We start from the raw sequence: 23,051 nt of genomic DNA on the forward strand, positions 1-23,051 counted from the left end.
ACAGGAGCCTTTGTAGGTCAGTGAGCACAGGGGTGATGGGTGAACACGATTTGGTGTGAATGAGGACATGGGCAGAAGAGTGTTGATGACCTCAAAATTACAGGGAGGTTGAATGTGGGAAGTTGCCCGGGAGTGTGTTAGGGTAGTTAAGTCAAGAGGGAACAAAGGAATTGTTGAGAGTTTCAGCAACAGAGGAGCTGAGACTGGGGTGGAGTTGGGCGATGTTACTGAGATGGAAATAGGCAGCTTTGGTGATGATGCAGATATGTGGTTAGAAGCACATCTCAGGGTGAAATATTTCACCAAAGCTGTAAAAAGTCTGGTTCAACTCCAATTGTTAAGGAGAGGGATGGACTGGGTTGCTAGGGAGTGGAGGTTGTGCGGGGACTGAAGAATATGGCCTCCCTCTTCCCAATATTTAGCTAGAAGAAATTTCCATTCATCCAGTACTGGATGTCAGCCAAGTCAGAGTGATGTGTGACTTAGAGGTGATGGTGTACACCTGCTACTCTGGTCCTTCTAGGTAGAGGAGTTTGGTGGTTTGGGATGTTCTGTCAAAGTTCTGGTTAAGTTGTAGGTAAATATAACCCCTCGACTTCATCTCCTGCCTCTCCCATCTCTATCTCTCTCTCTCTCTCCTTCCAAAGGGTCTTGTATAGAGCCAGTCTGGGTGGCAGATCCCCTTCACTGAAGGACATTTGTGAACCAGTTGGGATTTTATGACAGCCCAGCAGTTTTCATGGTCACTTTCTCCTGGTGCTGGCACTGCAAATTACCAGATTCATTCAGCTGCATTTCACAACCTGCTTTTGTATTTTTTCTGATTCTCTCTCTCTCCCTTCTGTTTTTAATCAATTTCACAGGGTATTGGAATGGAGGCTTTGCATTCAGAAACTCACACCCAACATCATATCAGGATCTGATGAAGCCGCCTAATTTATTCTAACCTGCGCATAATTGGAGTTTGAACATGGAAGGAAATAGCACCATTCATAGTGGGGAGAAACCGTTCACGGGTTCTGTGTGTGGACAAGGCTTCAGCCAATCACCTGGGCTGTCAAAACAAAAACACTGCCACACCGGGGAGAAACTGTGGAAATGCGGGGACTGTGGGAAGGGATTCAGTTACCCATCCAGGCTGGAAACTCATCAGCGCAGTCACACCAGGGAGAGGCTGTTCACCTGCTCCATGTGTGAGAAGGGATTCACTAAGTCTTCACACCTGTCGACTCACAAGCGAGTTCACACTGGGGAGAGGCTGTTCCCCTGCTCTGACTGTGGGAAGGAATTCACTCAGTTATCCACTTTGCTGACACATCAGCGAGTTCACACTGGAGAGAGGCCATTCACCTGCTCCAACTGTGGGAAGAGATTCACTCAGTCATCAAATTTGTTGAAACACCAGCGAGTCCACACTGACACGAGACCTTTTCAATGCCCAGAGTGTGGGAAGTGTTATAAAAATTCCAGTGGACTGTTGTACCATCAACGTGTTCACACTGACGAGAGACCATTCAGGTGCTCTCACTGTAGGACTGGGTTCAAACGATCATCTATGCTCACTGTACACCAGCGAATTCACACTGGGGAGAAACCGTTCACCTGCTCAGAGTGTGAGAAGGGAATTCACTCAGTCATCCCACTTGCTGAAGCACCAGCAGGTTCACAAGTAACTACAGTGATTGGATTTTGCTGCTAATTACATCCAGGACTGAACCCTGTTTATTGGGGTCTGTTTCTGCGGATGTTAATAAACTCCAGACCAGTTATAGGTGGTGATATTCTGGATAAAGTCAAATAAATCAGCCTTCTGTTAAACACAGTGCATCAGGTCATTTTAATATCTCTGACACAAGTTAGTTCCTTTTGAAGTGCTCTCCCTTTTCTTTTCCATCCTCATCTCATGGAGCTTCTTTGTCACTAAGATTGAGACAATCCGATCAGCTGCCTCTGCTGCTTCCATCTCTTCCATTAGTCCACTGGCACAAATGGTAACTAGAGTTTCCCCCTTGTCTGAGCCTTGAACCTGCTTCATGTATCCAATGACATGATGGATCCAATGGCCTCATTCTGGAATATAAATATTTCTATGCTTCATTGTTGCAATGTTTAAAAACAAAACTTCCTTTGTTGATCTGTGGATTCGTTCAATGAGATGTTTGTAAAAGGTAATGGTGGAGAAATATTGAGAGTTTTCAGTGTGGGACAGAAGTGAAATGGATAAATGGAGAAGCAACACATTTCCAATCAGAGTAGAAATAGATGACAGATACAGAATGGCTCTTCCACCTTGTGTTTCTTCACTATCTCCATTACTATCACTTTTTCCTTGGATCACCATCCTTTTGTTATTTAATCTCTCCTGCCTTCCACGAAATCATAAACCTTCTCTTCAGTTCTTTCCCCTCCCCCTTTCCCTGTCCGTGAACTTTCTCAAAATCAATAACATCTCTAACTTTTTTCTGGTTCTATGAAAGTTCAGCGATCTGAACCATTAAGTGTTTCACTGTCCACAGACTTGGTTTGACCACAGAGTATTCCCAGCATTTCCTGTTTGTGAAATAGAATGAGAGATTTATGGCCTCTGTCTGGACTTTATGACACTGATATCTGTAGTGTCGTGGTTATCACATTATCTTTCCACACAAAAGCCGCTGATGACCTTTTATCCAACCAGAAGAATTTAGAGATTTAATAGTTTACAAGGCAAGTACAGAGTCAGGAAAAATAGAGGTGGAGAGGAGGAAGGAACAAACAGTCTCATGATAGCATTGAAGGCTAGAGTGATTAAATGACAAAGGGAATGATGATTCAAAGCAAAATTGGGTGATAAGGAGACAAGTAAATAAACTAATGGGACAAGTGAAGAAACAATAGACTGGTCCAGAGGAGGTATAAATGGAAACAGCAGAACCAATACCAGCACCTACTCTCGGAAAAGATAGGAGTGGTGGTGATGATCTGAAATTGGTGAAATGAATGTGGAGTCGGGAAGGTTGTAAAGTGCCTGATCAAAGATGAGCTGCTGTTCCTTGAGTTTCCATTGAGCTTCATTGGAACAGCACAAGAAGCTGAGGAGAGAGAGGTCAGAGTGAGGTGGAGAATTAAAAGGGTAAAAGACCAAAAGCTCAGGATCACATTTGCAGATGGAATGATGATGTTTTGCAAGGCAATCACCCAATCTGGATTTAGTCTCTTCAATTTAGAGAAGACCAAATTGTGAGGGGTGAATACAAAACAGCGAATTGCAAGGAGTACAAGTAAATCACTGAGTCACTTGGAAAGTGTGTTTGTGGCCCAGGAACATGGGAAGGCAGGAGGTGAAAGGGCAGGTGCTGCATCTGCGGTGCTCACATGGAAATAATTCACAGTGATGTTCATAAGAACACAAGAAATAGGAGCAGGGATATACTATACGGCTTTTGAGCCTGCTCCATCATTAAATGATCTTACACCTCAACTCCAGTTTCCTGCCCTATTCCCAAATCCATTGATTCCCCTAGTATCCAAATATTCTTGGATTTCCATCTTGGAATATATTCAAGACAAAAAGTAATCGATTCAAGTCAAGTTTTAATCTAGAAAATGCAGAGAGGAGGCAGACACAGTTTGAAATTCTGTCCTCTTGCTCTTGTCAATCTTATGAATGGAACTGTATCCTGGCCTGGTGTCACTGCACTGAAATCCAGTCATTCTCCAACATGTTATGTTTAATGTCGCATTGGTGGATTAAGAGTGAAGATTGCCCGGCCTTCATCGTAAGGTCAAGAGACAACTTTGCAGATGCTCCATAGTGTTACAGACCAGCTGCTTGGAGGTGATGACATAGTGGTATTGTCACTGGACTAGTAATCCAGAGACCCAGGGTAAGGCTCTGGGGACCCAGGTTTGAACCCCATGATGGCAGATAGTGGAATTTGAATTCAATTGGAATTGGAATTAAAAGCTTAATGATTACCATGAAACCATTCTCGATTGTTGTAAAAACCCATCTGATTCACTCATGCCCTTTAAGAAGGTAATCTGCCGCCCTGACCTGGTGTGGCCTACATGTGACTCCAGACCCACAGCAATGTGGTTTACTCTTAAATGCTCTTAACAAGGGCAATTAAGGATGGTTAATAAATGCTGGCCCACATCCCATTAACGAATAAAAAAAATTCAGCTAATGGGATAATGTCTGAAATGGAGGATGGTGAATAATAGCTGGAAACACAGACCTCTCTCCCACTGCAGTACTGCTCCTTCCAGTATGCAGGCATTTGGTTGGCAAAAGATTATTTGCCAGCTGAATGTGGAAATAACACAGCAGCACAGTCACACTGGAGATTTACTGAAGGGATTTACTCAGTTTCCCCACGTGCCAATATTCCAGCTTTAAAGGTTCAAAGGATTTGATCCACCATCAGTGCATTCTTAATGCAGTTTAAGTGTTCCATGGATGGGAAAAAAAATCACTTCTTCGTCCCATCTGCTGAGGCTCCTAACTGTAGGGAGTTAAGTTCGCACCTAACTATAAAGGTTTGCTCAGTTGTTTAATACAGCCAGGACTGAACTCTTGCTAGAGGGCAGTGCACGTTGGTTGCTGTAGCAATGGATTTTATGGCTTGGTCGTTTGGCTCCAATTGTAATCGGGTCACAAAATAAAATTTTCGACTCAATAATATCACGCTGTAATATGGCAGGGACCTTACCCAGAATTCGCAATGGGTCAGAATGTGCCCTATTTTCACTGCAGGAACTCCCCACGCAGGCGCATTGCCGGGCAGTGAGTGGAGCCGGCGCAGGGCGGGGCAGTGACTGGCGCATGCGCAGTTGGGGCTGTTCCCGGGGACAGACGGAAGGGCTGGAGGCGGCGCGTGCTGCAGAGTATTGGAGCCGCTGGCTGTGGGAGGAATAGAGCCAGCGGACTGGGCAGGGAGCTTCCAGAAACACCCGCTGGAGGCCTGCAGCCCCGAATAAGGAGCTCCCGGTCCGATCTGCGGGACATCCCCACGGTGACAGAAGCATTAAATTTGCCCCCACATTCAATGCAGGATCGAAGTGAACCCAGGCAGAGGAGAGGGAGGGAGAAAACTGGGAGTGGAGGAAAGAAATGGTGGAGATGGTGAGATGGGTTTGGATTTCAGCCCAGGGAGGAGGGAGAGTGTGTGGGACGGGGATTTACAGCTTTGGGGGAACAAGAGAGGACGAAATGTTGCATAGAAACGAGAATTGTCTGTTCTGAATTTCTGTCCTGTATTTACAGTGATGACCCAAGTGCTAAATTACAAGGTGAGATGACATAAAACAGCCACAGAATCATAATGGCACAGAGGAGGCTATTCGGCCCATTGTGTCCATACATTGAGGTGGGAGAGTGTGCGGGAAAGGGATTTGCACCTTTGAGGGATCAAGAAAAAATATTCCATAGATATTAGTTTATTTGATAAATTTATATCCTGACTGACATAACTTTTGTAATCTCCTTTTACAGGCTTGTTGAAGGGGACAATTTACAGACACGAAACTCAAAACAAACATGACGTCACAATCTGACAGAGTCACTCGATTCATCAGGACCTGAATATCATCAGCCTTTGAATGTGGAAGGAGTGATGTTTGTCTGTTCTGTCTAAGGGAAAATATTTCAAACATCAGCGTGACTGGAAGAACACCGAGACACATACATCCCGAGTGAGCCTGTCCCAGTGCACTGACTGTGGAAAGAGCTTTCACCAGTTACACAGCCTGAAAAAGCATCACAGCATTCACAGTGGGGAGAAATTTTACAAGTGTTGTGCGTGTGGATGAGTGTGTTCAGCTGATCATCCAACCTGAAGAATCACAAGGACGTCCACAGCATGGAGAAACCATGCAAATGCGGACACTGTGGGAAGGGAGTCACTTGCCCAACTAAGCTGAAAAGTCATCAACACACTCATACTGAGGAGAGGCCATTCACTTGCTCCAAGCGTGGGAAGGGATTCACTCAGTCCTCTGCCCTCCAGTCACACCAGCAAGCTCACACAGATGAGAGACCATTCAGCTGCACTGACTGTGGAAAGAGGTTCAGGTGTTCATCTAACCTCACTGTCCACCAGAGAATTCATACTGGGGAGCGGCCATTCTCCTGCCCTGCGTGTGGGAAGGGCTTCATTCAGTCAACTGCTCTGCTGACACACCAGCATGTTCACACTGGGGAGAGGCCATTCACCTGCTCCAAGTGTGGAAAGGGATTCATTAATTCATCCCACCTACTGACACACCAGCGAGTTCACACTGGGGAGAGGCCATTCACCTGCTTCGAGTGTGGGAAAGGATTCGCTCAGTCAAACAACCTGCAGTCACACCAGCGTGTTCACACTGGAGAGAGGCCATTCACCTGCTCCGTGTGTGGGAAGGGATTCACCCAGTCATCTAACCTGATGAAACACCAGCGCGTCCACAAGTGATTACAAGGGTTGGATTCTGCTGTTATTGCTGCTGTTAATCATGTCCAGGACTGATTGTCTGACAATATTAAGTTTTTTTCTGTTGATGTTAATATTCCCTCTCGCTAACTGGCTGGAGTTTAATATCCTGGAGATACCACTGATTTTCGGGGCTGCAGTGTCTCTTTTCAAAAGCACCATCTGTGATCTTTCCCCTTAATTCATTGTCTTTCACCAGGAACTCATTTAAAATAAAATTACGAACTTTTACTTCAATCCTAAATTGATCTTTGATGGAAAATCTACAATTCAGTGTCTGAAAGGTTCCACTGATGAACATCCCCAATTAGAAAGTGCTGATTAATCCTTGCTGACAATTCTTACTGACTTACACATTCTTCACAGTGACACCTCCATTATGAAATTAAATTATCAAGGACCATGAAATAAAACAGTAAAATATTTTTCAGGCGCATCAATAAAAGAGGAAGCCAATGATGTGAATTGGACCATTAAGGGACAGGCAGGATAATACCACTGGTGATGATAGAGAGATGGCAGAAATATTCAATAATTGTTTTGCCTTGTTGTTTCCCAGGAAGAGAGAACAAGGAAACATAATTTTAATGATGAGATGAGTAATGAGATAAGTTCATTTAAAGCCAAGAAAGGATATGTTTTTTAAACTAATAAAATGCAAAGGAGATACAGTGGCCCAGATGGATTGAATTCATAAACTTTAAAAGAATCTAGGGAAGAGATAGTTCAGGCAGTACTGCTCATAATTCATTCACAAAGCTGTAGCGCCAGAGGAACATATGAACATACATCCAGAGGACTGGTGGATAGCTAATGTTATTCCTGTATTTAAGAAGGGGGACAGAACATGCCCAGGGAATGTCAGGCCAATCACCTTAACACAGGAAAGATAATGTAAACCTTATGATAGGAAGGAATCGAAGAACATCTAGAAATGAGAATGAATATTCAGAATGGATTTCAAAAGGGAAAGTCTTGTCCAACCAACCCTATTGAATGTTTTGAGGAGGTAATGAAGAGAATAGACAATGACAGTGCTGTCAATGTAATTCATCTGGATTTCGATAAGATGCCCCATATTAGACTAATGAATAGGGTCAGAGAATGTGGAGTCAGGGGACAAGGGACAGAATGGATTGCCAGCAGGCTTCAAGACAGAAAGCAGAGAGTGAGAGTAAAGGGGAGTTATTCTGAGTGACAGAAGGTGGGAAGTGATGTTCCACAAGGATCAGTGCTGGGACCACGGCTGTTCACAATTTACATTAACTATTTGGACTTGGGAATCAATTACACAATCTCAAAACCTGCAGATGGCACCAAATGGGGGTGGTGGGGGGTGGGGTGGGTGGTCAGTATTGAGGAGGACTGCAATAAATTACAGGGTATTTAGGAAATGCATAATGGGCAAATAATTGGCAAATTACGTTCAACTCAGAGAACTGTGAGGCAGTACATTTTGGGAGGAAGAATAGGGAGGACACATCACTTGAAAGTTGCAATTATAGTTGGAGGGGGAGAAACAGAAAAATCTCAGAGCCATAAATAAAATAAACCAAGAACTCGGCTTTATTTCTGGAGGGACAGAATTGAAACACAGGGAAGTTATGCACATTTTTTATTGGACCTTGGTTAGACCACACTTAGAGTACAGCATACAATTCTGTTCAGCTTACCTCTGTCATCCTCATCCTTCTGTCTTGTGAAACGATGGTTTTCATCTTAAGCATCCAACACTATGTTAAACAGTGCTGGGACCACGGCTGTACACAATTTACATTAACCATTTGGACTTTGGAATCTAATACACAATCTCTAAATTTGTGGATTGCACCAAATTGGGGGGGTTAGTCAGTACTGAGGAGCACTGCAATAAATTATAGGAGGATAGTAATAAACTTACAGAATAGACACATAATTGGCAAATGAAATTCAACACAGTGAAATGTGAGGTAGTATGTTTGGTAGGAAGAGTAAGGAGGTCAGTTATTCTACGGAAGGTGTGAGCCTGGGTGGGGTAGAGAAACAAAGGGAACTCAAAGTACAAATACATTAGTCAATAAAAGTTGTCCCCCAGGTTAGCAAGGCTGTAAAAAAAAAGAAATCAAGGAATAGGCTTTAAAGTAGATTATGCTAGATCTTTATTGGACCGTGGTTAAACCACACTACTGTGTGCAGTTCCATTTGGCATAGAAGCCTTCTGTCTCATTTGGTTTGAATGCTAAGTGTTCAACTCTGTTTTAAACATCACCTGGTGTAGTTCAGGAGCCTCAATCTACAAGGACAGTATCTGCTGTAATTGCTGAGAAGGTGCAGGATTCACTGGTCTCTGTTTTCTCTGAACCCTCTTCTCAGCAAACTGAGCTTTCCATTTCTCTGGTCCCCATATTATAAAAAGGATTTAGAGACACTGGAGAGGGAGCAGAGAAGATTTGCAAAGATGATACCAGAAATGTGTAGGTTTACATATCAGGAAAGGATTGACAGGCTGGGTCTCATCTCTCTTGAGAAATGAAGGCTCAGGGGTGACCTAATTGAGGTCTTTAAAATGATGAAAGGTTTTGATAGAGAGGATGTTTCCTCTTGTGAGGAAGAACATAACTAGAGACCATCAATATAAGTTAGTCACCAAGAAATCCAACAGGCAATTCAGATTAAACTTCATCCAGGGAGTGGTGAGAATGTGTAACTCACTACCACAGGGAGTGGGTGAAGTGAATAACTTGGATGTATTTAAGGGGATGCTGGACAAGCATTTAACAGAGAAGAGAATACTGGGTTACAACGGTAGGTTTAGATCTACAAATGTGGGAGGAGGCTTGAGTGGAACATAAACACCGATATGGACTGGTTGGGCCAAATGGCCTGTTTCTGTGCTGTATATCCTGTTAATCCTATGTAAGGCTTCAACTGATTGTACAACCTGTAGAGACACAAGGACACCCACTGTATGGAGAAACCATGGGAACGTGGGGACTTTGGGAAATGATTCACTTGTCTGTTCCTGCTAGAACCACATCGATACTGCCACACGGAGGAGAGGCCATTTATCAGTTCCATGTGTGGGAAATGATTCATCAAATCATCCAGACTCCAGAAATTTGTGGATTGCACCAAATTGGGGGGGGTTAGTCAGTACTGAGGAGCACTGCAATAAATTATAGGAGGATAGTAATAAACTTACAGAATAGACACATAATTGGCAAATGAAATTCAACACAGTGAAATGTGAGGTAGTACGTTTGGTAGGAAGAGTAAGGAGGTCAGTTATTCTACGGAAGGTGTGAGCCTGGGTGGGGTAGAGAAACAAAGTTGACACTGGTGTGAAGCAGTAAAACGTGCTGTGCGTGTGGGAAGACATTCAATCAGTTATCCAGTCTCTGGATGCACAGCGAGTTCACACCTGGGACTTGCTGTTCATCTGCATCACTTGTGTATCCAGCCTCATCTACAGAAAGTGCAGGAAAAACTCAGCAGGTCTGAGAGTATCAGTGGAGAGAGAAACAGAGTTAATGTTTCGAGTCCAATATGACTTTTCTTCCTCAGCTCTGAATTAATATACCTGGATAATAAAGCTAGTCTCAGTAATGGTGACCATGACAACTGTCAAAAATTGTTTTAAAAACCCCCTCTGGTTCACTAATGTCCTTCAGGGAAGGAAATCTGCCACCCTTATGCGGTCTGGCCTATATGTGACTCCAGACCCACTGCAATGTGGTTGACTCTTAACTGCCTTCTGAGTTGTCTGAACAAGCCACTCAATTGCATTCAAGAAGGTGGTTCACCAGCCCCTTCTTAAGAGCAATTAGGGATGGGTAACAAATGCTGACCTTGTCAGCAACGCTCACATATTGAATTCAAATTTCACCAGCTACCGTGGCAGGATTCAATCCCAGGCCCCAAGAACATTACCCTGGGTCTCTGAAATACTAGTCCAGTGACAATACCCCTACGCCATTGCCTCCCCTAGCTGGAGGATCAGCGGCTGCTACTCAGTCCTTCTGTCCTGTACCCTATTCCTCTTGGTCCAGAGCTGCAGTCAATTCCCTGTGTATTGTGAGCTGTCAGGTGAGAGGTCATTGGATGGAGCCTCCTTCTCTGCTGTTGTATTAGGAGATTCTATGATCTATAACAATATAATGATTCATAGTAAGCATCATATGATAGAATCATAGATCACGGATGGTGACCATTCAGCCCATTGTGCCTGCATTGTCTCTGAAAATGTGATCAATCCGCCCCATTTTCCTGCTCTTTCCCGAGAGCCCTCCAAATCTTTCCTTATTAAATCAAGGTCCAAATCAGTTTTGAAAGTTACAACAGAATCTGCTTCCGCCAGTCATTCAGACAATGGGTTCCAGAAAATCGTAACTCACTGAGTAAAATAATCTCTATTTATCTTCTTTTAAATCTGTATCCTGCGGTTACCAACCATCCTGCCAATGGAAACAATTTATCCCCATGTAGATGAAAACTCTTCAAAAATGTCCACACCTCTATTCAATCGTTCCTTAACATTCTCTGCTCCAAAGAGAACAATCTCAGCTTCTCCAGCCCCTCCACATAGCTGAAACCTCTCATCCTGATACTATTCTGGTAAATTTTCCCTGCACCCTCTCAAAGCCTTGACATCTTTCCTAAAGTGTGGTACACAGAATTGAACAAAATATTTCAGTTTAGAATTAGCCACAGATCTATAAAGTTTGAGGATAACTGACTTGCTTTTGTACTCCATACCTCTATTGATAAATTCAAGGTCCCCATTAGCTTTTTTCAAACAGCTTGATTAATTTGTCCTGTCGTATTCTAGGATTTGTTCACTTACATGCCTAGGTCACTCTGTTCCTGCACTCTGTTTCAAATTGTACCATTTAGTTTATGCTGCCTCTTCTCATTCTTCCTTCCAAAATGCATCATTGACTGTGAATCGCTTTGGGATGTTTTGAGGGCATGAAAGGTGCTATATGAACACTAGACCTTTCTTTTTTACAGCTAATTTAAAACTGTAGACTTTGCTCCAAAGATGAAATTGGGATTGAGATTCAAAATTAACTAGTTTACTGCATAAAGAACTTCAGTTGGGAGTCAGTGAATTAAGAGGAAAGATCCCAGACAGCGGCTCTTCAAGGTACACAGCAGGCCTGACAGCTCAATCAGCTCCACTCTCAGCTCAGGAGACCTCAATAACTCCACATACTGTCCTGGTGCAGTGGGACCAACATTCGTGTTTTAACTGACACCACCAAAAAAAACTGGACTTATTGGTTATTCATCTAATTGCTTTTTTCAGAATCTTACTTTGTGCAAACTGATTGTTGTGAAAGAATAACAACTTGTATTTATTGAACACGTTTATTGCAATGAAACTTCACAAGGTGCTTCAGAGGAGTTTCAGAAAGAAAAATTAGAGACCGAGTCACTGAGGGCGATATTAAGGTAGATGGCCAAAAGCTGAATTCGAGAGGCAGATTGTAACAAGCATCTTTAATCAGGAAAGTGGCCGAGAGGTTTAGGGAAGGAATTTCAGAGCTTCAGGCTGTACGTGGCGCAGATCTGGCCCATTCCACACTCCTGCGCAATGGCGATCACCCGAGCCATCTTTCGCTTTATCTGGAGGTTGAAAATGGATTATGTCCACAGGGACACGATGTACAAGCTTCTAGATAAGGGGGGGAAAAACATGCCTAACATTGCCCTCATCCTGATGGGCCACCTTTGCATGTGGCTGCATCAAGCTGTGCGTAGACCCTCGGTACGCAAACACCAAGTGTCTCTACGTGCTGAGGTTCTACCTGTCCCCAGTGTTGTGAAGGATGGGTCTGGCCACGCTGCTGCAGAACGCTCCAAGCAGTTAGACCGTGCCATACCACCTGTCCCTTGTGGAAAAATTTATGAAGACAAACACCTTTGATCACAAGTCCATTAGGCAGTGGTTGGCACGTAATGTCTTAGAGGCCCTTTGGGAAAAGGAGATGGTGGATCCTTGTCGGATGGTTCCCCGAGCAGATTGTCAAAGTCACTTGGGAGAATGCCTCATCGCCAGAACTTTCCAACAAGCACCAAGATGTAGCTTGGCTGGTGGTGAGAAAGGCCCTCCCCATCAGATCCTTCCAACACGGCAGGAGTCTCACCCTCTCTGCACGTTGCCCTCGAGGTGGCTGTAGTGTGGACGAGACCGTTCACCTCCTTGTGGATTGTGCCTTTGCAAAGAAGGTCTAGAGAGAGATGCAGTGGTTTCTGTCAAGGTTCATCCCGAGCAGTGCTGTGACACAGGACTCTGTGCTCTATGGGCTTTTCTCAGGGACACACACCGAGACAAACATCAACTGCAGCTGGAGGATCATCAACTCGGTGAAAGACACTCTTGGGTCTGCCCGAAAATTGTTGGTCTTCCAATACAAAGAATTGTCCCCGACCGAGTGTTGCAGACTGGCACATTCCAAGGTCCAGGACTATGTGCTGAGGGACGCACTAAAGCTTGGGGCAGCTGCCGCAAAGTCACAATAGGGAAAGGTTGCTGTCTAAGAACTTTCTGCCACAGTGCACCGAGGGGCTGAGAATTGTTTAGTGCCCCTCGGGCTTTACAGCTCACAATGAATGTATACATTGAATACTAATTGTATTATAATTGTATTGAAGCACCTCAGAGTGAAACATGATGGATGTTGATAACTCCAATACCATTGTCTGATTGTCTGAAATGACCATATTGAAATGATTGTAATATTCATTGATTGTATTGATGCACCTCGTGATCCATGTGTAAAAGTTGAATCTGATTGTACTTTTTGTGATGGCGATTTTGAAATGTTTTGGAATGTTCTTCCAGATATTTTATGAAGAAAGTATATTTTCCACAAAAAAAAATTACCCTGCAGAAACTGCGAGCAGTTTTGACCATCCAGTTCCACCCTTTCTCTGAACTTTAAACCGACATTGAACAACATCTGAGACAGAGACAACAGCAAACCTTGAAAAATGAGCTGTCCATTGCCACCTTGGGTGATCAGCCCTGATGGGAGATAAAGTACAGCTCAGCCACGCCCCTCATTCACTCTGATTGGTCAGAGGACCAGCCGCTTCCACTCGGTCCTCCAGCCCCACCCCTTTGCCCTATTGGTCCAGAGGCAGCCGGGGATTCGGAGTGCTTATGAATGAAGGTGAAATAACTCAGTATCTTTGGGAGGTAGGTTTGTGTGAACAAGTGTCTCCCTGATTTTACCGAGACTCTTTTCTGTGTCCCAGCTCCTTTGGATACTGACTGGAAAGGGGCTGGACTCTCAGGAGGCTCCACACCACTGATTACTCGGGTGTTAGTGATCTCCTATCAGATTAAATGTGCCAGCAGGAGCCAGCATAAATGAAATGGAGAGAAACACAAGAGTCCGCGGCCCAACACCGCATAGAGCGGGTCCACACACCCCAGGCTCGCTGGGTCATGGCAACACACAACTAATGATCAAAATAAAGAGACCGCCCAGAAAACTATTAACTGAGACATCACTCATTCTTAAAGGGACAGTACAGAGGATCTGACACTAGTTATTTTTCAGTTAGAGTAGCAGACACTGCTTCACCCTTCCCTACATTATATTTTTGGCAGTTAAAGGCTTATAAAAGTGAGGTGGATATTTGAACACATCAATTAATTAGGGGATTCTTAGAAACACGCTGCAGGTCCTTAATCTGGCGGTCTAAATGTTGTGTAATTGTAACAGCAATGGACAGGTTCCTGTAATTTCCTCCAACTGATATTTTATTACAAACTTTAACCAACTTGTTTGAAGTGGGTTTCTATTAAGTGAATTTACATCTGTCTGAAAATGTTAGTCTCTGGACTGTCATACAAACATGTTAAATCTTTACAGAATTAAGAGCCGTTTTTTAGACTGGGAACTTAAAGCTGCCGTTTCACTTTCAGTGAGGAACAGATCACAATTTTACACTGAAAGGGTTAAACGGTTTTAGAAGTGTCTTTTAGTAAAATTAAAATATAATCAGAAAAGCAGAGCGGGAGAGTAGCAGGTTTAGGCATGTTAAGAAAGAGATAAACAAGCTAGTAGAACAAAGGACAAGGCCAGGAAGTGGGTATTGAAATCAAGGAGGCCCAGATTCCAACACAATCAGCAAGATATGGTGGTCTTGCATGGATTAGAACAATGTTTAATGTATGTACACACCGGAAACATGTAACTGAGACTGGAAAGCGTGTGATTGTAAATTGACAAGATTAGAACATGTGTACATGACTCAAGGTGTAAATAAGGAGAGAACACTGGTAACTTTTTAGAGTATGGTCTTGGACTGCTTAAGGATGTCTCTCTCTGTGTACACTTGAATAATAAATGATCGAAACCTGTATGTGAGTCTCCTGGTTTGTCGAAGCAAACGACAACAATACCAATCTATGATTTGACAGCACGTTTCCAGCACTGTTTTTCTTCCTGACTCTAAACCCAGTTGCAAAGAAGCCTTCTGTTCCGTGTCTAGGAGCTCTGAACCATTGTAGAGAGAGGCTGGGACACATTTTTTACACACCTCAGGATTCACTCACCTGGGGAGGTTATTGTCAGTGAAGAGAGATGAAAAAGACAAAAATGCCGTTTGTCCCTCTCAGTGTGACCCTGAGGGACTGTGTCCAAGCTGAAGTTCTGCTTCTGCCGTATGATCCTCTCCCAGATTGTCCTTTCTGAGCTCCAGCCAGGTGATGTTAAACACTCAGGTGGGAAAGACAAAAATCATCAACAATCTGTTTTAAACAAAGCTGATTTATTTGACATGTATCCAGAATATTAATAACACTACAATGGGGCTGGAGTATGACATCAACAGAAACAAACCACAACTGCCAGAGTGATTATGGTTCAGCCCTGGATGTGATTAACACCATCAATAACAGCAGAATGCAATTCCTGCAGTCTCTTGTGACCGTGCTGGTGTCTCAGCAGATTGGATGACTGAGTGAATCCCTTCCCACACTCAGAGCAGATGAATGGCCTTTCCCCAGTGTAAGTGGCTTCGTGCCTCAGCAGATCCGTTTTGCTTTTAAAGCTCTTCTCACAGCCAGAACATTGAAAAGGTCTCTGATCAGTGTGAATAAGCTAATGTTTACTGAGCTGTGACGACTGAGTGAATCCCTTTCCACACATGGAGCAGGTGAATGGCCTCTCCCCAGTGTGAACTTGCTGATGTACAGTGAGAGCAGATGATCGTCTGAACCCACCCCCACAGTGAGAACATCTGAATGGTCTCTCATCAGTGCGGACATGTTGATGAGACATCAGTTCCCCAGAATTTTTAAAGCACTTCTCGCAGTCTGGGCATTTAAAAGGTCTCTCATCAGTGTGAACTCGCTGGTGTTTCTGCAGGTTGGCTGAATCAGTGAATCCCTTCCCGCACTCGGGGCAAGTGAATGGCCTCTCCCCAGTGTGAACTCGCTGGTGTTTCAGCAGGTTGGAAGGTCCCCAGAACCTCGTCTCACAGTGAAAGCAGCTGAACGGTGTGGAACCAATGTGAATGTGCTGGTGCTCCCTCAGTGTCGAAGGGTGTTTGAAGCTTTTTTCACAGTCACAACATTTAAACTTTCTCTCATCGGTATGAACCAGCTGATGTCTCAGCACGAAAGAGAAATCAGTTAATCCCTTCCCACACACCGAGCAGGTGAACGGCCTCTCCACAGTGTGAATTCTCTGGTGTTCCAGTAGGATGGATGACCGAGTGAATCCTTTCCCACACATGGAGCAAGTGAATGGTCTCTCCCCAGTGTGGCTGCGTTGATGAATCTCCAGCTCACACGGGTAATTGAAGCTCTTTCTACAGTCTGTACATTGATATGGTTTCTCATCGGTGTGACTCCGCTTGTGTCTCGACAGACTGGATGATCCACTGAAGCTTCATTAGCCACTTTTTGAGACAGGGAATGTTAATCCGCATCAATAAACTCAATCCTTTCCCTTTTGTTGACTGATCAAACTGCTAATAGATCTGCCGAGTGACGGTTGAAAATGTTTAATAACTTTTGCTAGTTTGTGTGCAGCGGAATGGCGGCTGTTTTTATTTTGTTGGATGCTCTTTACCTGGACAAGAGGAGTCACGTGGCTGTATGACGCTGTCTTTCATAACACAAGTGAATTAGCGGGCTTCCCTTCACACTTAACAAAGCAAAAGGGTTTTTAACAATGCTTTTATTTTGCTGAGTTTCAAACCAGGAACCTGTTAAGTGTTAGGCAAATATAGTAACCATTACACTGCAGAAACAATGCGCAGCTAAGGTCGCAATGGACCTGCCCACAATGTTAGCCTGTGCAGTCATGCACTTCGGATCTTTGTTTTGAGGAAATGGAATTCAGCTGCTATGAATAGGAATGCTGGAGACAGACTGATCCAACAATGTCATCATAAAATGACACAGTACATTAGGAGACAATTCGGCCCATCGTGTCTATGATATCTTTCCATAACCTTGATTTTTCCCCCCTCTCAAGTCATAATCAAATCGCTTTTGAAAACTCTGAGTGAAGAGAAACAATATTGAAAGAGGTGCAGGAGTTTCTGCAGTGCCCATGCGCACTGTGTGATCATCAACAAAGTTCCTCTGACCCAATGACATGAAGAGTTGGACTCGAGATTCTCATAGATTTTGAAACAAAAAATGTATTTATGCAGCTGATTTCATACGAACTTTCAAATTAAGTTTATTGGGATCAAGCATGCCCTCATTTTTCTCAGTCGATCTACACAATCCAATTCCCCTTGCTCTACACACTGTGAGAGAGGCTGTTATAGAAAAGACGGAAAGGTTTGCTGCAACGACACAAAGCCTTGGTTAGATCACACCAGGAGGACTGTCGATAGTTCTGGGAACGGCACCTTATAAAGGATCAATATTTGCCTTGAAAGTTTCAGAGAAGCCGCATTGATTCTGTTGGTAGGTTTGGAAATTGAAAGTTGTCCATCCGCAGCTTGTGGCACTATTTCCCCTCACTGTTCACTTCATGTTCATGTCGAACACACTCGATGCTGTTATTGGCTGAACAAGTCTTCTGTGTTTTAACGAAACAGGCTGTTATTCGGCGCTCCCACTCCTGCCGCCCGGGTTGGGCCCTCATCAGGGAATGTTGTTTTCTTGTTGCTGTGTGAACTGTCACAATGAACTGATCCCGGAGTCTCTTTCCCCGGGATCGACAAAACCCGTCACTTCTCCTCCTTCATTCTCACTCTTTCATTCCCAGTTTGAGTCGGTTCTCCTTTCGGGCTCTTCAACAAATCCATTTGGACGGACAAGTGGCAGCTGAAATTTAATGTGAGGAAGTGTGAAGTGATTAATTTTGGTTGGAGAGGAGAGGAAACAGAAAATAATGGTTATAATTTTAAAGAGGCTTCTGTTTTGCACAGTGAGTGGTTCGGATCTGGAATATATCAATGTGGTCAGTTCCATGAGGGGATGGAGGTATTTTTACCACCCCAAACTTCATTCACATTAGTTGTGCACCTTCATATTAAAAAGGTTCAGAGAGAAAAAGCAGGTTTGAAAGAGGCAAGAGATTGATTCTTTCTGTATTTTAAAAAAAAAATTCAGTCAAGACAATGGCATTTGCGCATTTTGTTGTGGTAGTGTGGCCGAGCGGTCTAAGGCGCTGGATTTAGGTTCCAGTCTCCATGGAGGCGTGGGTTCGAATCCCACCACTGCCAATTTTTTACAAGATTCACCTTTTCAATCAATGTAGCCAAATCCTTCAGTGTGCGCTCGGGACGTGTGCAGTGCTCTATTCTGGCGGAAAGATCTAGGAGACACAGGTGGAATTACAGGCCAGGCAGGAATAGGTCGGGTTGTCTGCCTTCATTTTCTGCTGAACCATTGCATGATTTCAGGTACAGAACATTAAAGGATACCTGGTCCTTGTGTACAGGGCTGAGTGGTTAAGGTAATTGGCTTGAAATCTTCTGGAGTTTCCTGATACAAGTTCAAATCCTACCAGACTGCATTTCTCACTACTCTTGATTTTCAGAACTAATTATCAATTAAATTGACTCAAAATCCTTCAAACGTTTCTCTGTCTTTTTCATTTCTGTTCAACCGCAAGCATTCACCAAATTTGCAGCCGGAAGTGTAACAAAAACAGAGACAATTTGGTGATATCCATTCTTTCTGGATGTTTGCCTCTCCTTACGCCTCTGTCACTATCGGTGTCTATGTCTCTGTGTGTTCCTCTCCATGTGTCAATGTGATTCAGTTCCCTGAGGGGGTAAACCCATTTTTACCATTGCAAACTTTATTCACTTTCGTCATGTATCTTCATGGTAAATGGTACAGAGAATAACAGTTGGATTAAAAGTTGCAAGAGGAGATTGGCCTTTCTCTACCGACTGGAGCTGTTAGCATAGCTCAGTGGTTAAAATACTGGTATTGTAAACCAGGAGTTGTGAGGTCTATCCTTGCTAGTGCCTGCCATTAAAGTTTAGCTGATAAAAGCGGTGGAAATGTAAACTGTTGGGGGGACACAGATAGGCTGCAAAGAGATTTAGACAGGTCAGGGTAACAAAGATGGAAAATGGAGTGGAGTTTCGGGATGTGCGAAGCTATTCAGAAGGACCTAAAGGAATTTTAAAAATCTGAACTATTTAGGCACAACAAGTAATTAGGAAAGCTAATTATCATGACTGTGAGGGGGATTGAAGTAAGGAAGTTATGCTTCACTTGTGCAGGACACTGGTGAGGCCATGTCTGGAGTATTGTGTAGAGTATTGGCTTCCTTATTTAAGGAAAGATGTAAATGCATTAGAACGAGTTCAGAGAAGGTTTACTGGACTAATACCAAGAATGGCCAGGTTTTTGTTTTTATATTCTTCATGGAATGAGGGCGTCGCTGCCTAGGCCAGCATTTATTGCCAATCCCTAATTGCCCTTGTCTTATGAAGAAAGGCTGGGTAGGCTAGGCTTCTATCTGCTGGAGTTTAGAAGACTAAGAAGCGACTTGATCGAAATCTTTCAGGTCCTGAGAGGCCTTGACAGGGTGGATGTGGAGAAGATGTTTCCTCTTGTGGGACTTTCCCTGATCCAATGACATGAAGAGTTGGAATCGAGATTCTGATACAGTTTTTGTACCAAAAAATGTATTTATGCAGCTAATTTCATACCAAACTTTCAAAACTTGTGGGAGAATCTAGAACTAGGGGCCACTGTTCAACAATAAAGGGTCGCTCACTTGAGACAGAGATGATGAGATTTTTTTTTCTCCCGGAGGGTCGTAAGTCTTTGGAACTCTTCTACAAAATGCGGTGGAAGCTGAGCCTTTGAAACGTTTTAAGGCAGAGCTAGATTGATTCTTGATCAACAAGGGGGTGAAAGGTTATTAGGGTAAGCAGCAGGTTTCAATCAGATCAGCCGTGATCTTATTGAATGGCGGAGCAGGCTTGAAGGGCCGAGTGGCCTACTCCTGCTCCGAGTTCATATGTTTACATGTTCTTTAAGTCCAGATTGCTTACCAGCTCTGTGTCCGAATGCCACAAAGTCAAGGATGATTGAAATTTTCACAGAGCAACTGACAGTGGATTCACTCGGTGTGATGGTGTGTTCCAGTTCTATATGTGCAATCACAGAATCAATTTCTATTTGCTACTTCCCAACAGCTTGGATGCTATGCACATGTTTGATCTAATTTATCTCATTTTCTTCGAAATAAATATTCAGAAAACTATTTGCCTGGGAACTTACTGGATAACAGCAGGACTGGCAAAGTTTGGGCAACGTTTCCTTGTGGCCAAAGGACACAAAGCAGAACTGTGTCGGTAATATAAGTAGAAGCAGCAACAGAGAGAATCTACTCGCCCTAGATGGTGTCAAACCACCAATATTTGGGTTGACAGCTGAATTCGCTAAACAAGATGTTTCACAAACACCCTGGTGACCTAGTGGTTAGGATTCGATATTCTCATCGCCCAGGTTTGATTCCCGGTCTCGCTGTTGTGCAAAAATATCACAACCAGAAACTAATTACTGATTCGAAAAAGTCTATCATGCCCAACAACTCATCCCCTTCCCACGGCACCTTGCCTGCAATCGCAGGAGGTGTAACACCTGCCCCTTTACCTCCTCCCTCCTCACCGTCCAAGGCCCCCAAACACTCCTTCCAGGTGAAGCTGAGATTTATTTGCACTTCGTGCAATTCAGGCTATTGTATTCACTGCTCCCAATGTGGTCTCCTCTATGCTGGGGAGAATAAACACAGACTGACTGTCCGCTTTGCAGAACACTTTCACACAGTCCGCAAGCATGACCCAGATCTGCCTGTCACTTTCCATTTCAATTCACCATCTCGCTCTCATGCTCACATTTCTGTCCTAAGCCTTCTACAATATTCCAGTGAAGCCCACCGCAAACTGAAGGAACAGCATCTCATCTTCTCATCAAGTACTCTCCAGCTTTCTGGACTCAATATTGAGTTCAACAACTTCAGACAATGAACTATTCCTCCATTTTCGTTTCCCTGCAGCCCCTACCCCCCCAAGTGCCAGTCTGCATCTTGTTCTCATGTTTTGCTTTCAGACAGCGCTGACACTTTTTCTACTATTAACACATTCTACCACTTTGTTTCCTTTCTTTTTATTTGTTCATGGGATGTGGCCTGGCTTGGCCAGCATTTATTGCCCGTCCCTAATTGCCTTTGTTCAGAGGGCATCTGTCAGAGTTAGTCACATTGCTGTGGGTCTGGAGTCACATATCGGCAGATTTGCTTCTCTGAAGGGCATTAGTGAACCAGATGGGTTTTTACAACAATTGACGATGGTTCCTTTCCATATTTTTATTGAATTCAAATTTCACCATCTGCCATGGTGGGATTCGAACGTGGGTCCTCAGAGCATTACCTGTGGTCTCTGGAATGGGGTCTCAGTCCTGTGACAATATCACCGCCTTCCCTCCAGTCAGTGCTGACCTTTTTTAAAAAAAATATTAACACATGCTTTCGTCTTTAATAGTATCATTACCGTTCCCTTTAACTTGTGTTCCATGGCATTTTTGTCATTTATTCTCTCCTGACCTCCGACCTATCTCTGACCTTCTATTTTGCTGCAGCTGCTCCACCCACCCTCAGCAGCAGAAAACCCAGCACATTTCTACCTCCCTTCAGTTCTGAAGAAGAGTCATATGACTGGAAACGTTAACACTGTTTCTGTCTCCACAGATGCTGCCAGGCCTGCTGTGAACTTCAGCGTCCCCTGTTTTTATTATAGCACGAATGGCTTTACCAGGACATAAAATACAGGGCAAGTCGTCACAATCAGTGGAATGAGAACCAGAGTTAAAAGTTCTACGTGGGTATTAAATAGAACTGGAAATATCTGAGATGGAGATTAGGAGTTAAAAGATGTGACATGAAAGTGGAGGAACTTGATGTCAGTCAATTACTTTCCATGGTAATGCTCTGGGGACTCGGGTTCGATTCCTACCATGGCATATGGTGGAATTTGAATACAATAAAAATCTGGAATTAAAAGTCTAATGACGACGAGGGACCATTGCTGTTAAAAACCCATCTGGCTCACTGACGTCCTTTAGGGAAGGAAACCTGCGATCCTTACCTGGTCTGGCCTACATGTGACTCCAGACCCACAGCAATGTGGTTGACTTTTAATTGCACTCTGAAATAGGGATGGGCAATAAATGCTGGCCCAGTCATCGACGTCCACATTCCATTGAAAAATTTAAAATAAAAAACTTTTACTGCCGCGGCCTGGGTTGGATTTGAGGTGTGGGAATGAGGGTTCTTTGTGCATGTCCACACTGCTTAAACAGAGTTATTTTATTATTGGTTAAAAACTGAAAAGGCATAACAGCTTCTGCCAGAGTCAGTGGAGTAAGAATTGAAACTTCGCATCAGAACTGGTATCGGAGGGAATGAAGCAGGGAGAGAGGATCCCTGGGGTGATGTTCAGTGAGTTCAGAGAGATGATATCAGAAGGAATGGAGCAGGGAGAGAGGATCCCTGGGGTGATGTTCAGTGAGCTCAGGCGGATGGTATCAGAGGGAATGGAGCAGGGAGAGAGGGTCCCTGGGGTGGTGCTCAGTGAGTTCAGAGAGATGATATCAGAGGGAATGGAGCAGGGAGAGAGGATCCCTGGGGTGATGTTCAGTGAGTTCAGGAGGATGGTATCAGGAAGAATGGAGCAGAGAGAGAGGAGCCCTGGGGTGATGTTCAGTGAGTTCAGGGGGATGGTATCAGAGGGAATGGAGCAGGGAGAGAGGATCACCGGGGTGACATTCAGTTAGTTTAGGAGGATTGTATCAGAGGAAATGGAGCAGGGAGAGAGGATCCCTAGGGTGATGTTCAGTGAGTTCAGGAGCATGGTATCAGAGGGAATGGAGCAGGGCGAGATGATTCCTGGGGTGATGTTCAGTGAGCTTAGTTGTTTGTTGCGTCAGGCAGGCAGCAGAGTCTGGGAATTTCCACGATTTGTGCCCTCTGGTATTCCTGACAAACCCCAACTGTGGTAATAATTTGCAGGATTACTGCTCGATAATGTGTCTGTGTCAGATCGGCCCTAGATTCTAGGAATTATCCCATGGTTTGTGTCAACTGTCCTGTCAGCCTCATATATGTATTT

The 23,051-nt window shown here is 43.9% G+C and overlaps 1 protein-coding gene, 1 non-coding gene and 1 pseudogene across 2 annotated transcripts; 2 read left to right on the forward strand and 1 right to left on the reverse strand.

Annotated features, from left to right (window-relative positions):
- Positions 1-896: 896 nt before the first annotated feature.
- LOC144673252 (uncharacterized) lies at positions 897-7,043 on the forward strand (annotated as a pseudogene).
- An 8,176-nt stretch (positions 7,044-15,219) lies between these two features.
- On the reverse strand, positions 15,220-17,720 carry LOC144673253 (uncharacterized). The gene is made up of 2 exons (XM_078535177.1): positions 17,647-17,720; positions 15,220-16,340 (listed from the first exon to the last, which is right to left on the reverse strand). The coding sequence occupies exons 1-2, from the start codon at positions 17,718-17,720 to the stop codon at positions 15,551-15,553; spliced, it is 864 nt and encodes a 287-aa protein (XP_078391303.1). The 3' UTR covers positions 15,220-15,550.
- A 338-nt stretch (positions 17,721-18,058) lies between these two features.
- On the forward strand, positions 18,059-18,140 carry trnal-uag (transfer RNA leucine (anticodon UAG)). The gene has a single exon. It is a non-coding gene; the product is annotated as a tRNA-Leu (tRNA).
- The last annotated feature ends 4,911 nt before the right edge of the window (positions 18,141-23,051 follow it).

Source organism: Cetorhinus maximus, unplaced genomic scaffold (genome assembly GCF_964194155.1).
Source record: "Cetorhinus maximus unplaced genomic scaffold, sCetMax3.hap1.1 HAP1_SCAFFOLD_320, whole genome shotgun sequence".
NCBI lineage: Eukaryota > Metazoa > Chordata > Chondrichthyes > Lamniformes > Cetorhinidae > Cetorhinus > Cetorhinus maximus.